At 33.8% G+C, this 15,229-nt stretch overlaps 2 protein-coding genes across 3 annotated transcripts; both read right to left on the bottom strand.

The window, feature by feature from the left end:
* Window positions 1-467: 467 nt before the first annotated feature.
* Window positions 468-2,988, bottom strand: LOC140878685 (uncharacterized). Its single transcript, XM_073282299.1, has 7 exons — window positions 2,520-2,988; window positions 2,011-2,072; window positions 1,814-1,878; window positions 1,617-1,729; window positions 1,468-1,556; window positions 730-1,356; window positions 468-560 (listed from the first exon to the last, which is right to left on the bottom strand). Exons 1-7 carry the CDS (start codon window positions 2,986-2,988, stop codon window positions 468-470), a joined length of 1,518 nt encoding a protein of 505 aa, XP_073138400.1.
* Window positions 2,989-8,415: 5,427 nt separating this feature from the next.
* LOC140882151 (probable CoA ligase CCL8) lies at window positions 8,416-14,854 on the bottom strand. 2 transcript variants are annotated; one of them, XM_073287947.1, is made up of 17 exons: window positions 14,485-14,854; window positions 13,291-13,460; window positions 12,670-12,843; window positions 12,230-12,401; window positions 12,034-12,122; window positions 11,666-11,734; window positions 11,488-11,541; window positions 11,259-11,366; window positions 10,881-10,979; window positions 10,622-10,714; window positions 10,469-10,546; window positions 10,122-10,226; window positions 9,614-9,704; window positions 9,348-9,421; window positions 9,038-9,217; window positions 8,791-8,844; window positions 8,416-8,717 (listed from the first exon to the last, which is right to left on the bottom strand). In XM_073287947.1, the coding sequence occupies exons 1-17, from the start codon at window positions 14,663-14,665 to the stop codon at window positions 8,673-8,675; spliced, it is 1,836 nt and encodes a 611-aa protein (XP_073144048.1). In that variant the 5' UTR covers window positions 14,666-14,854; the 3' UTR covers window positions 8,416-8,672. The 2 variants fall into 2 exon arrangements, with proteins under 2 accessions (XP_073144048.1, XP_073144049.1); XM_073287948.1 differs by having other exon boundaries at window positions 12,248-12,401.
* Between the last annotated feature and the right edge of the window lie 375 nt (window positions 14,855-15,229).

The raw sequence follows: 15,229 nt of genomic DNA, 5'->3' as shown, positions 1-15,229 counted from the left end.
ATCGTATATGTCATATCAACAAGATCATCGAGATTCAAGAAACTATCAAGTTCCACAAACACCTATTGTCGTGCAATGGTCCAACATACATTAACAACATCTAATATATTGCTACAATTCACTGGTTAAACATGTGTGGTTAAAAATATTCACTACTCAACCTACGGTTTCTCATGTCCAATCAAGAGTAAAAAAATTTTCAAAAATTCAATTTTTTTTTCTACTTCATCATCATAGGCTAACAATCTTCATCCTCTACTTATGCATATGAAACAAACATGAAATAACGACAAAACAATGCATGAACTATATGCAGATATGCAATAAAACAAATGATATGCAATGAATGCACCCCCCACACTTATCTAAAGCATTGCCCACAATGCTTTAGAACACGAAAACACAAACACAACAACACAAATAACAAAGGACAATGATATGCAAATGTAAAATAGAACTCCCCTGGTTCAAGTGTTGGCGGTGTCGTCCTCTTCCATGCCTAATGGAATAACGGAAGAATCATATTGAAACTCGGACTGCGGAGGTGGCGGAACTCGGTTCTGAAAACAAAAAAAATAAAACGAAAAAAAAAACTAAAATGAAAGGAAAGAACACTGGGTTGCCTCCCAACTAGCGCATTTGTTTACAGTCTTCGGCCCGACTGCATGCTTCAGTTCCTCATGGTGGTTCATATCTAATTCACTTGTCCACCTTCACCTACTTGAGCACTTTCACAGTTAATTTTGGTCTCGTCTTTGAATTCCTAGAAATCCTAGGTTCTTCAGCTTCGGGTGCCTGCAGATCAGAAAAAGAAATTTTAACAGGTCTTGCTACTACTTCCTTCAACTTACACTCATTCACAACTTTCTTGTGTTCTTGTGACAAGTAATCATTGATATCAAGATTATTAACAGCACTTTCACAACTAAGAAAATTCAGGTTATCAAAAATATTAAACTTGACAATCTCCCCATCGAATTCCATAGTGAGAGTACCATTATTAGCATCTATAACAGACTTTGAAGTTTTAAGAAATAGTCTTCCTAGCAAAATTGGGCTCTTCAAATCATTGTTTTTCATATCAAGCACATAAAAATCAGCATGAAAAACAAAATTACCAACTTGCACAAGAACATACTCTATCACACCCCTAGGATTAATAGTAGATCTATCAGCCATCTGGATAACAGTTGTAGTTTCATTCAAAGGCCTTAGTTTTAAGGAAGCATAAAAAGAATATGACATGACATTAATCGATGCTCCTAAGTCTAACATGGTTGTATTAAGCTGAACATCTCCTATTTTACAAGTAATTGAAAACATACCTGAATCCTTGCATTTTTCAGGTGTCTTTCTCTGAATCACAACAGAAACTTGTTCTCCTAGTTCAACTTTTTTACATCTCTTCAGTTTTTGTTTTCTTTTCGCAGTACAAAATTTTTACAAAAACTTATCATAGTGAGGTACTTGCTTAATAGCATCTAACAAAGAAATATTTATCTCACATCTATGAAAAGTTTCATACAACTCCTTAATGTTCTCATCTTTCCTAAAATCTTTCAATGCAAGGAGAAAAGGGGCTACAGGTTTATACTCAAAAAGATGAGAAAACTTACCTCTTGGTGTATCCTTGTGATTAAGCTCATTCTCCTCTACCTTGGATTCCTTCACATCTTCATTATGTACTGGTTCTTTCATCACTTTTTCATGAACCTTCAACTCTCTTCCACTTCTCAAGGTGATTGCACTTTCATTTTATTTTGGATTTAGCACAGTCTGAGATGGTAAACTGATAGAATGTTGTGCTTCCAACCTGTTAACTGTGGTTGCCAACTGTCCCACCTGAGTGTTCAAGTGTTGTATACTTCCTCTCATTTCCTATTGAAAATTTAAAGTATTAGTTGAAATATCCTTAACAATGTTTTCTAGAAACTCACCAGGTGCTGGAATTTGAGGACGTTGCGGTTGTGGAGGATATGGTGGCCTGTAAGCTTGATTATTCGGCTATACTTGAGGTGCAGGCTGGTTCATCGAAGGATTTCCATATCTAAGGTTTGGATGATCCTTCCAACCTGGATTGTATGTGTTGGAATAAGGATCATAATTTCTCTGTGGTGGCCCTGGAAATCCTCATGGTTCATTGAATTTATCAATAGATCCCTCTTGAAGGGTGGGGCACATCTCATTTGAATGCCCCATCGCAGCACAAATTTCACACTTTTTCACATTTTGTCCATTCCTTACAGCAAGTTGACGCACAAGAGATGTCAGATCAATCAGTTGTTGTTCAAGGGAAGAGACATTTACCTCGTAATTCCTTCTGGGCGCAGAATCACTTCTATTGGTGCCAAATTGCTAAGAATTGGCAGCCATATTCTCGATTAGATTCCTTGCAGCTTGTGGTGTTTTGTCAACAAACACTCCTCCACTGGCCGCGTCTAGCATACTCCTGTCATGAGACAACAAACCTTCATAGCAATATTGGATTAAAAGATTTTCACTTATCTGATGTTGCGGACATCTAGCACATAGCTTTTTGAACCGCTCCCAATATTCGTGAAGTGACTCTCCTGTGTACTGTTTGATGCCATAGTTCTCTTTCCTGATGTTTGCTGCTCTAGAAGCTGGAAAGTACTTCTCCAGAAAAATTATCTTCATCTCTGTCCAAGTAGTGATGGATCCAGGAGGTAAGTAGTATAGACAATCCTTAGCAGCATTCTTTAAAGAAAAAGGAAAGGCTCTCAGTTGGATCTGTTCCTCTGTTACTCCATGGGGTTTCATGCTCGTGCATACCACATGGAATTCCATTAAGTGCTTGTGCGGATCCTCACCTGCAAGACCATGAAAAGAAGGTAATAAGTGAATTAATACGGATTTTAACTCAAATGTAGCATTATTTTCTAAAGTAGAAAAAGTAATGCATAAAGGTTGATGATTTAGATCAGGAGTGCCCAATTGTCTTAGACTAAGATTCGCGTTGTCAGCCATCGCTCTTGTAAAATTTTCAGCCTGTAGCTCGTCCTCTTCTTGTTTCCTACGAGCTTCTCTCCTTCGCCTATGCAAAGTTATTTCTATCTCCAGGTCGTATGAAAATTCTTCTTCTGAAGAGTCACCTGAAAGCGTTAACAAACCCGAGAAGAAATGGGGGAAAGAAAATAATGAAAAGAAAACTAAAAGAACACAATCAAATTAAACGTCTTCCCCGGCAACGGCGCAAAAATTTGATAGCGCTTAGTCGTGTTGCGCCCAAATTACCCGACTCAACTCAGATAAATAAAATATAAAGTAGTGAGAGTATGGATCGTTCCCACGAGAAAAGTGAAATTCATCGTTTTCTAAAAATTACTAAAATAAAATAAAAGGGGGTTTGAGTTTGAAATTAACTACTAAAAATTTAAAAGCAATTTAAAATTAAATCTTATCACTAACATGCAAAAATTGAGAATACGAGAAATCAATAGATTAACAAGCCTCGGTATCGGTCGACTACACCATTGAAGTTATTCACTCGATCATAGATTTCCTAAAAATAATTAATTCTCATTGAATATTCACCATTGGAAATTTAATTCATATTTCACCTTAATCTTAGTTAACTAGACACAAGCGTTCTAAATTAACCCTTACCAATGAATTAATACAAGCGATTAGATTTAAATCCAAGGCAACATGCAAAACTAGTGTAATTAATGAAGCTAAACAATACAAACACAAGTGGATGTATTTAATCTAGTCAATTGTTGTTCCTAAAATTTGATAAACTCACAAGCGGACGATTATTAATTGCAGTTGCTTCACAAATTAGATTATTCAAACAATTACGGATTTGAATTTTAATTTAGCAATAGATTGTATAAAAAATCATCAGGTGATCAATCTAATAATTAAACACGCAAGCATAGCAATGATCAATTCTAAACATCTCTTGATACTCAATTGGAATTAAACAATGAAAAACTAAATCTCATAAATAAATAAATCAAGGGTTCGTCTTCCTCAACCAAGTTCTAAAGCCTAGCCAACAAGATTCATGAATTCTCTAGAAGATTTCATGAAAGAAAAAGTAAATCTAAGAAAAATTAAGAAAACTGAGAAGAAACCTAGCCGCCAATGATGTTCTCCACATTCTAAGCCTCCAAGTCTGATGATAAGTCCTAAAAATCGGAATAAAAGTCTTAAAAATAGACTAGAGTCCTTAAAAATAAAGTTTTCTAATTTAACGATTTTTTCCCGAACTGCGCAGCTCGCTCGATCTGCTGAGTTTAGCAGATCGAGCCAGAATTTCTCTGTTTAAATTTTCCGTATTTTCTCTTCGGGCCACTCGATCTGCTGAACTCAGCAGATCGAGCCAGAATTTCTCTGTTTAAATTTTCCGAATTTTCTCTTCGGGCCGCTCGATCGGTTGAGTTCAGCAGATCGAGCCAAAAAACTTTTATTTTCAATTCTTCCTTGTTCCATGACGCCCGCTCGATCGGTTGAGTTCAGCAGATCGAGCGGCCAAACCTCTGACTTCATTTTCCAGCCAAATTGTTACCTCCTACACAATAAAACCAGGAGTATGTTATGAAGACACGATACATGAAATATGAACAAAACACGTAATTAAAACACATAAATTTATGCAGAACAACAACAGAATGATATTAAAATATGCAAAAAAAAAAAAAAAAATACAACTATCAAATGAATTTTCGATGTAAAAAAAGAATTGGAAGCTATACAGTTTTTTTATCGTGGAAAATTGAAATTTTAGCCATGTAAGTTGATTTTTTTTTTTGTTTTTGTCCTCTAGCTAATTTATTCATGTTAGGTTTTCATTTAGTAACTTGGTTTTTTTTTGTTTTTAGTCTTTTTTTTTTTTAAACCTGGAGCCATGAAATCCATCAAATATTATTTATTTGACACCAATATTCTTCTACATAACTCATGTGGTGAGAATAAAACTTGTATTATTCAAATAAATATTTGAGAGTTGCAATCTTTAAATGATCCTTTGATTATGGAATTTGGATTTCTTTAGTATTTAATCTTCGTGGAAGATGATTTGGTATTTCAATAACGTTATTTCGATGAGAAAACCTTGATATCCCAATTAACCTTCAAATTTTGAGAAAAACGCGTGAACGTATTGAATCACACTCTTAAATTGATAAAAAAAACACGGTCTCCTTGAATTTGATGAAGAACACAATATTCTTGAATTTGAATAAATTTGAGTTGAGAGAATTTATACCTTGAATTCTTCTCCACTTTTGTATGTTGTCTTCTGTTCTTTGCTATCTATTTTATAGTTGAAAGATACAGATTCTTACCATTTTCATTTTACGAACGAGGAATCGTAATTTGCTTGAATCATCATGAATCATTTGGTGACTACTTTCCATTAATCCCAAGATTTGATTTCAAATACTAAGGTTGTGTTTACTTTATGGGATGTGATTACATGTGGATACATCATACTAGGACTATTAAAATGATTTTAAAGGAGGTTGAATAATGATGGATACACAATAACATGTTTACTTTGAATTATTAATTTTGAGATTGAAATAATGAATGATAGACGAATTACAGTTTTACCCTCCACCTATGATAAATAATATTATGTTTAATTTTGTATTCATATAATTTGGATTGAATTATTGTTTAATATTGTAAATTATTATTGATTCAAATGTGAATCATTTTCACTTATCGAAATTATTGGGTATAAAATTATGTATTTTTTAAAAATAGATAAAATTGATAAAATGAGTCATAAAAAATATGAGAAATTGGGAGAAAAACAAAAGAATTAAAGAAGGGTATATTAGAATTTCTATAGAACTTTTTCCATAAATATTGTGAATGATATATTATATCTCATGTAATTTAGGATGAGAAATCCCATGAAATCAATGTATAATTACGGGCCTTGAGATTTGAAGAAAAATAATTTTTTGTAAGTAAACAATGGATTAGATTGGATTAATAAACTCATCTTATGGTTATCAAGCCAAGTAAACACACCCTAAACATATTAGTATTTTCTTCCATTTGGTACAAGATTCAATTTTAACTACTAAATTATTAGTATTTTCTTCTATTTAGTGCAGCATGTATTCTTTAATTTGCTCACAAAATTTATTATAATATCATTTAATAAACTATTTTTTTTTTTTTTGGGAATTAGATTCCCAATAAATAAATAAAAATTTTGCATTGATATTTAATTTTATTTTACTTACCTTAGTCCTTAACTTCGGGATCAACAAATTTAACTGCCTACAGACAATAAAATATATCTAAACAAAAATAAAAGCGGATGACAAACTTATCTTTCCCCTCATTTTGAAATATTAAATGTCATTTTGCCTTATTTTCCCCTTTGTTTTTCTTTAGATTTAATTTAATGTGTGTAATATTAGTTTACTCTCGCTATAGGAGCTGCGTAGTAGAGCTCAGTGCTAAATAAGCAATTGGTTTATTGAATTTTGGTTTAAAAAAAAACCAAAACAAAAAATTCCAATTTATTATATGAAAAACAAACATCGAACAAAATCCAAAACAGACTAATTTACATCACTAAGATTAAAAGTTTACATCACTAAGATTAAAAGTTTTTCGTAATATTCTTTTTATTATTCTTTTTATGATTTATTATTGATATCATTATGTTCATATGTGTTAGGTATCATTAAGTTTTGGTGACGTGTTGACCTTATGAAAACCAACAGACTCTCAACTATCGGAGAACAATAGAAATGAAACACAAGACATCGCTAGTGACTAGTTTAATCAGAATCGGCAGCTTTAAAATGCTTTTCAGGCTCTAGTTGCTTAAGAAATTCTTAAGCACGAATTCAGTACTAGACAACATTTCTTAATGAATCCGTGTTCGTATTGTATTGGATATCAAAGAATGTTTTTATGTATGAGGCCAATATATTCTCATAGTACCATTCATTGATTGGATCGTATAAAAAAACCATTTATTGTCTGTTACAATTTTTAAAATAAGACAAGTAACATACATATTTTTGGTACAGGTATGCCTAGCAAATGAAAGAGTCATTTTTATTCACGTTGGAAACTCTCTATAAAAATGGCATCAAGATGACACAAAAACTCTCTCAACTTTGAATATTCTTGTGAATCATCCCTCAAGACTCAAGCAACTCTTGCATTTAAAAAAAATGCAACTCAAGCATTTTAAAAATCTTAAAAATCCAGCATGCGATAAAAGATACATCTGATTCAAAAGATCATTTGTACTACTGCTTTACACACTCACACATTGTATTATTAGTTATTTAGTGTTAAGTGATCGTAATATGTGGAAAGCGTTTTTCTCAGAATCTTACTATGTTTTTATTGTATTGTGTTGTTTGCTATGAGTTTTACTAGGCAAAGGTAAAATCTATTGAAGTGAGTTTGTACAAGGTTGTATTAATCAAAATCTTCTAATAATACTTTCTCGAAACAGAAAAAAAGGAGACATAGCAGGAATTTTGTCCTTGTGTTGTTCCCTTTACTTCGCTACTACTTTTTGTTTCATAAGTGTTGTGTAATGCATGTTTTCGTACTTTTTCAATAGTATGCTACACTTACTATAGAACAAGATGGGCTTCTGACTCCTCAAAACAGCTAGAAGGACGGTTTTCAGATGCAGAAGAGTGAAAAATTTGTAGTTTTTATTCAACCTCATTGTAAATACTTCATCGATCCTGACAATATGAATATGTACTAGTATCTTAACAAAAGAGCTCTCACTATAAATCAAATATATATTTACATATACTTTTTAGGGGTGAAAAACATATCGAAATGTTCGGAATACCAAATTTACTATATCGAAAACTATAAAATTTACCGAAATTTTCGGTATAGCGAAGATTTTGATGCGATATGGTAAAAATACTGAACTTTTCGGTACAGTAACGATATGAAATTTGGAAATTTTGGTATACCGAAATACCGAAACAATATATAAATTAAAATATATACAATATTTTTAATTAATAAATTTAAAAATATATAAGATTTTTTTGGTATAAACGGTGTACTCGATACCCTACCGAAATTTTGGTTTTCCGAAAAATTTTGATATGTTCGGTATGCTAGTTATACATACCGAAAAATTCAGTATGATATCGCTGTATATGATATATGATTTTCAGTACAATAAGATATATCACCCCTGATTATTTTGATATTTTGGAAACATCATGTCATAGTTAAAACTTGATAGTCTTTTAAATGATATTTCTATTTTTAAATAAAAATTGACAGGACACACATTTCTAATTATAGATATGATATATAATTTTCAATTATGTAGTTTTTCAAAATTGTAATTATGTAAATTTATAGAAGAATAAAACTAAATTTTGTTCATAACTATAATTATAATAAATCAATTATATACACATTGGATACAAGTGCAATGCACATCCCTTTTACTAGTTTCTTAAAATAATGTGGAAAATGTTATTATTGACTTACAGAAACATATAATTGTTTTCGATATCATACATTATTTTCTCCACAGAAATAACTAATTGTATTCCAGGTGGATAAATATTCAAGAATTGCCCTTCTGAAATTAAAACCTATATATGCGGAATTTCATTACGTTTTGCACAAAAGATAGTCTTCTGCCAGCACATCCTACGAGTCCCCCTCTTATCTAACTACACTTCGCCGGCTAGCTTTCTCTTAAGCTCCTTCTTGTTCACCTGAACTCACATACATAAGTCCGAATTCCGACGATAAACACAGATATAAACGGCCAAACGAAGTTTAAATCACCTTTCCCATAGCATTACGAGGCAATGAGTCCCACAATAATAAACGGGTTGGTATCTGATGAGAAAGTAAAACGAGTCAAAACCACAGCATGATAACGTCGATACGCATGGTTGCATACCTTTTTCGACTACTTTTGGTTAATTTACAACTGGTAAATGATCTAGATTTCTTTATATTTAGTTGCTGACAGACATTTTGTTGATCTACCTGTTCAATAAAACTTGAAAGAATTTGAATGTGGTGATACCTTGTATGGCGCAAGTCTCTGTTTGGCCCAGATAGAAAGTTCTCCCAAAGTTAATGCAGGCCGAGTCTCTTCCTCGTCTGTTTTTCGAAGCCCTGGATTTGGGACAATTATCGCGCACACAGCTTCTCCATAGGTTTTATCAGGCAAACCCAGCACACAGCACTCGGAAATAGTAGGATGCTGCACCCGATAGAGTCCATTGAAAGCAACAAAGATATTTAAATTTAAACCATTATCAATCCAGGAAAATCGTGGCATATATCATATTTTTAGCCAGAAAAATCACAAGGAAACATAATATACGGCTAACCTCTAAAAGAACTGCTTCAATTTCAAGCGCTGATAACTTGTAACCACCAACTTTCATTATATCAGCATTAGTACCTGAATGATGGCATCGGATAGTTCAAAATGCTTGTGTTCAAGAGCATGAGTCCATGTTACCACCAGCAGTTTTAATTTTTATCAGAGTTTAATTTTGTCTTGCGGAAATTCTCCTAGAGCATAGGAAGAGATCTAGACCCCCACAAAAACTGAGCCAACATTTGATAGTTTTGAGGAATTAAAAGTACTCACGTCCCATAATGACATAGTATCCATCATCATTGACTCTTGCAGCATCTCCAGTTTTAAAGAAGCCATCTTCGATAAATGACTGCTTAGTCACCTAGCAGATGTTCATTAAGAAAGAAAATATAAGAAACAGGAAAAAAAAAGGACACGAGTGAATGCCATGACAAATTCCTGCTGTCAGAAGATTCAGAGTGTATAGTTATACAAGTATTATTAAAAAAGAGCCATCTTTTATTTTATAAAAAGCACATTTTTAGATGTTACATTGATGTTAGACTAGGTTTTTGCAACTTCTAGTACTTTAAAAAGAAGAAATCAAGAAGTCATAACTTATGGCCTCTAGTACTTTTGCTTGTGCTTTTACTTCTCTCTTGAAAATAAAGTATTTTGAACTATCATATCCAACATAAAATCCGCCTGTTTTTGCTTAAATGAAAACTTTAAAAATGGACCTGTTTTGTTTCTGTAACACTGACTAACAAAAAAATTGTCTTCTCATAATCAGCAGTACCTCTGGAAGTTTCCAATATTCCTTGAATAATGAAGGACTTTTAATGCAGAGCTCACCGACCCCATCATTACCATCACCACTACCATCTTCTACAATGATCTTGGCCTATCATTACAAGAAATAAGCCTTGATTAATTGGTTCATGATACAATTTGAGAAGCACATGTAACTACTCTTCTAAACCTTTGTTTTCACAACACTAAAAATTATAGTCCATCATTGAGAGTTGTCTTTCGACGAAAATAGCTTCTTAGCATCTCTCTCTCTCTCTCTTTCTCTCTCTAAATCAATAGTTGCAATTTTACAGCACTTTTATATAGAATCTGGCAATTAAAATTTACACTGACCTCCACGCCAGGAAGTGGCTTTCCGACAGTACCTCCCTTCCGCTCACCAATTAAGGGATTAGAAAGCGCCATGACAAACTACAAATACCAACTGCTGATGACATAAACGCTGAAAATTATTTGTTCAAGCACAAATTACAAACAATTGCTGACCTCTGTCATGCCATATCGTTCCAGAAGACGATGTCCAGTGATACTTTCCCATTGTTGCATAACTGGAAGAGGCAGTGCAGACGAGCCACACATCTAGACATCAATAGCCTAACGGTTCAGCAATTCGGTAAATAGCAAGAAGACGAGCATTATTGGACATGGATTCTCATAACATGATAAACCACATGAGGCTAAAACATCATTCAATAACACTGTTATTCCAATTTGTATTAAAATATAAAGAATCACAGACAGTTACCATTAGGCGCAACTGTCTAGCAGCTGAGGCAGAAGCAGCTTGCAATGCTGGATCCATAGCTTCATATCCTTGTATTAGACGTGTATAAATTGTTGGGACCTGTCGCAATCATGAACCACGATTTTTTAGATTTAATTGGCAGGGATGTCGAGAAACTATCATACAAGCAACGGAGGGAAGCAATCTAGGAAATAAAATACACAAACAGTTTCATGAGAATCATAGAGAGCTGGTCTACATTTACTGCTATTGTACATAAAGATCCAATATGAATGTCAAAAAATTACAGTACTTGTAAAGGGGGGGCCATTTAGCTGACAGTGAATAATAAGCCATATGAAAATAAAAATTCTTCATTATACCAAAGACGAAGCTTACTCCAGTAAATACAGTTATGGCATCATTGGATTTAGTTTGATCACTAGGATAAGATTCTCGCCATCTTTGCCAGACTCCTCTCACGCTGAATTTAGGCATGAATTCAACCTGTTGAAACAGAAATAGTTAGAATACAGTTGATCAGACCGATGCCGCTGAACCAAACTTATATCGTAGAATAATCTTAGCCAAAACGATGCCTTCTATGGACAGGAGTTTAGGGAGTCACCGTTGAACCAGCATAGAGAGGGGCAAGCAAAGCATTGTACAGGCCATGCACATGTATGGAGGAAGTTAAGAGCAACACGATATATAAATTTTCAGAATCCAAAGTCCTAGGAATCAGTATACGACATGATTATTTTTACAAATAATGCTCAAAAGAGCAACACGACTATATGGATATGATGCAGAGGTAGGCAATGCAAGAATTGATCGGTTGAAGTGTATCCCCAAGCACCTGACAACATTTGAGCCTGAAATAATGACAAATTTTCCGTCATCAACATCTTGAAATTTCATCTGTACATGCAAGAATGAGATGCCAAAAATCAAGTTTCACCACAACTACTGCCGATCCAAATGGTAAACCTCATTTTTTAAGGGAATAACATTGCAAATTTATAGCAGTAAATAAATTTCAGAAATCAATGCAAAGAAAGAGAACAATCTGCAACAGCAAATTTCATATGCGTATTATATTGTTTGGTGAATTATTTATAAGACTGCCTGAATGGCAAGAATGGCCACAAGGAAAAATGTGAATATCAAGTACCTGCGATAAGACACCTTTGTGTGTGTGCACAGCTCCTTTGGGTTTACCAGTTGTTCCACTGGTATATATAATCAGTGCTGGGTCGTCACCTACATTAAAACATCAAAGTATGACAAGATAATGTCACCAAGAAGGAAAAATACAACTGTGATAGAAAATCTCCACAACACAAAAATCCCATTCCAGATTTCACTACCCTGAAAAGATTTATCACCTTTTCTGTCTCCATTTGTTGTGAGCTCAGGTTCAGTTGATACTGTGTTTATGTTGGGAACAGGAGGAAGAATAAATAGTTGAGAAGAAGTTTTAGTAGCAACGCCTTTAACGAGATCTTGATGATCTTCAGTACTCAGAATCATTGCAATATCCTAAATACAAATAAAATTCATAAAATTAAAGATAAAATCTACATCACATCTACAGGTTCTATAATACTTTCTAAGTTGATGAGAAACATGTCTATGCAAAATAACACATATTTATTCAAAACACAAGAGTGTTAAACTCAGCTTGATAACATTCAGTTGCTTTGCATAGAGCAAGTCTATGCTATTCAAAATAAAAAAAGGTCTTCTCAAGGAATGTAACTGAAGACATGCTAAAGGAAATCACGAAGCGAAGTTCTGGGAGACGAACCGAATCATTTATCACATGCAGAAGCTCAGCTTCAGGGTAGCTGAGTGCGAGAGGGACTGCGACACCTCCACTGAGCCATGTACCAAGTACTCCAGCAACAAATTCAGCTGAAGGTTTGGCAACAATCCCTACCCTTGCTCCATCAAGATATTTTTTCTCGTTGACATCATCTACCTACAAGATATGAATCGATGCGAGTTCTATTGTCAACTTTTCATAAAGAATATGAAGCTTAAACATTCAAAAAATTTAATGGTTTTCCATCACTGAGAAATTCCAGAATATATTAACTTTTGGTACCAATTGAAAGAGCATGGATTTATCATGCAATAAGGATATAAAGGTGGTAAGACATTTTAAACGCAGAATTTAAGATTTAGAGACATGACATAAATTAACAAAAAGACAAACAAGTACATCAGTGAATTCAAGTAATGGTAAACAAAAAACATGCTATAATTAAGATGGGACCCAAAATTCCAGCATTATTGCAATAAATCACAAATCAAGAACCCCATTTCAGAAAACCTTGACGAAAGATGCATTTATGTAGTTAGCAACAGTACATGCTGCAGCCAAAACCTGTTGAAACATATAAGACTAAAAAAAGCTTCATCTTACAGTCTTCAGATCAGCATTGCGTAACAAACTAGATATCATCTTAGCAGACGAGATTAGTTGATGATAACTGTAACTTTGTTGATCAGCTCTAATTGCAATACTCCCGGGGGAAGTAGATTCTCTTCTGGCAACTGCCTCAACGAGCTCCATATTTGTACTATGATGTGTATCTGTATGATAAGATCAGACAAGCAAAACTAAAAATCATGCAACCTTAATACCTTGCGCCTTCTATACCTTCAAACCCAATAATAAATACATAATCAAATCAGAATAAGGCAAAAGATATTTTTATAATAACTATCCTTGTATAACAACTGAAAATGTACAACAACCTAGATGAATATAATGATCAAATAACCACATTGGCCAACAAAACATCTTAATCGATCAGAAATGTAAAAGAGTAACATGGAAGAGACATACAGAAGAGACCTAAACAATAACCTTTGATTCTTAGAGAACCATAACGAGAGTATAGGATGACATGGGACGCTTATGTACATAATCATCTCCATCACATGCATGCTTCGACAAGCTAGGTGTTGTAGCTTCGAATGGGGTCAATATGGACTTATCCAAGTTTCATATGATCAAAGAAGTTCAACTAACCGAAGTGCTTGGGAAATATTTAGCTGATATTTAAAGGAAGCTCAAGAGTCCAATATTTACATTTTCGAACCAAATGTAGATTTAGAAATCAAACCAAGTCCAGAAGAAACAGGACAACATATTTTTCAAAATGTTTGCATATGTAAAGAGGCAATCAATTTACACAGAATCACTGATCCACTTCCAATACCTCAACAAATCCAAACAAAGATCTTAATGGGCTAATGTAGAACAAAGTTCCATTAATTAATTGTCCCAGTTATACATGAAACAAGATCTATTTTTGCTGCCATTCTTGAATTCACATTTCAAGATCTGAACTTTATTCAAACTACATAAACTCATATGCCATATAAGCCACAAGAAACTTTCAGATATTTGAAGGTCAATAATAAGATCCAAAAAAACACAAGACTTGCCACATTCCGAAAAACAGTAGCAAATTCAGCAACGTAAACCAATCCCGCTGATGCAAAAGAAAAATTCCCAAAACCCGTTTAAACGCCACATCATGATTTAAAGTTCCAAATAATTTATCCTATAAATCCTTACACCATTAATCAAAGTCCAAGAAATGCATACCAGAAGTAAAGAATCGAGAAGGGAAAGAACCGAAGTCTGGTAGTTTAAGAGAAAAAACAGAGGAAGAATACAGGAATCTGGATCCAGAACAGGAAGGACGAGAATCTAGGCAACAGGTACAAGTTATAAATGATAAGGATTGATGTCTGGTCACATGATTAATGGCCTTAAATATGCGCATGGTTAGGTGGGCAGCTCGCGCGGTGACCCTCCGAAGTCCTCAACTTTCCACCCAAAATTATAAATTAATATTAATACAAAACTAGACCAAAATCATAGTATTAGTATATTTGGGGATGATTTGTTTGCTGCGTGGAGGATTTCACTTCGTGGGCTCCGCCTCTCTCGTTCAAAATTGTGGGAATGGTAGGTTGCCATGACCAAGGACGGGTAGCAACAAGGGTGGTAGCTGAGTTTATTTATTGTTATTCATTTTGTCGGGTGTCCTAAGTTGGTGAAGTAGGTGAACTTTTGACTAAGTTCGATACCAACACTTTCTTGAACTAGCAGCTGAGCCCATAATCACCTTGTTTTAAATATTTATCGCAATTCTCTGTGTTCTGATTTTAATACATTTATTTTTAATATTTTCAAAAAAAAATTTAATTGATAATTAAATCCTTTAATTTATTTTTTTTCGAAAGGTAAACCCGAACTCCTTTAATTTATTTTTTTACCAAAGGTAAACACGAACTAATGCAGTGATATGCAGGTCACTCTAATTTTCCTATGCAAGATATTCGGT

Source organism: Henckelia pumila, chromosome 2, assembly GCF_033568475.1.
Source record: "Henckelia pumila isolate YLH828 chromosome 2, ASM3356847v2, whole genome shotgun sequence".
In the NCBI taxonomy this organism is placed as follows: Eukaryota; Viridiplantae; Streptophyta; class Magnoliopsida; order Lamiales; family Gesneriaceae; genus Henckelia; species Henckelia pumila.
This window is presented reverse-complemented; position numbering and strand designations above follow the sequence as displayed.

Coding starts and splice junctions, on each gene's coding strand:
- LOC140878685 (XM_073282299.1), bottom strand. CDS start 2,988: ATGGCTGACAACGCGAATCTTAGTCTAAGACAATTGGGCACTCCTGAT. Junction 1,357..1,467: donor TGTTAGATGCTATTAAGCAA/GTACCTCACTAT, acceptor GTTGTGATTCAG/AGAAAGACACCTGAAAAATG. Junction 561..729: donor GACCAAAATTAACTGTGAAA/GTGCTCAAGTAG, acceptor TTTTGTTTTCAG/AACCGAGTTCCGCCACCTCC.
- LOC140882151 (XM_073287947.1), bottom strand. CDS start 14,665: ATGCGCATATTTAAGGCCATTAATCATGTGACCAGACATCAATCCTTA. Junction 9,422..9,613: donor ATACTATGTCATTATGGGAC/GTGAGTACTTTT, acceptor GCCATCATTCAG/GTACTAATGCTGATATAATG. Junction 8,845..9,037: donor AGAGACTTGCGCCATACAAG/GTATCACCACAT, acceptor CTTTCTCATCAG/ATACCAACCCGTTTATTATT.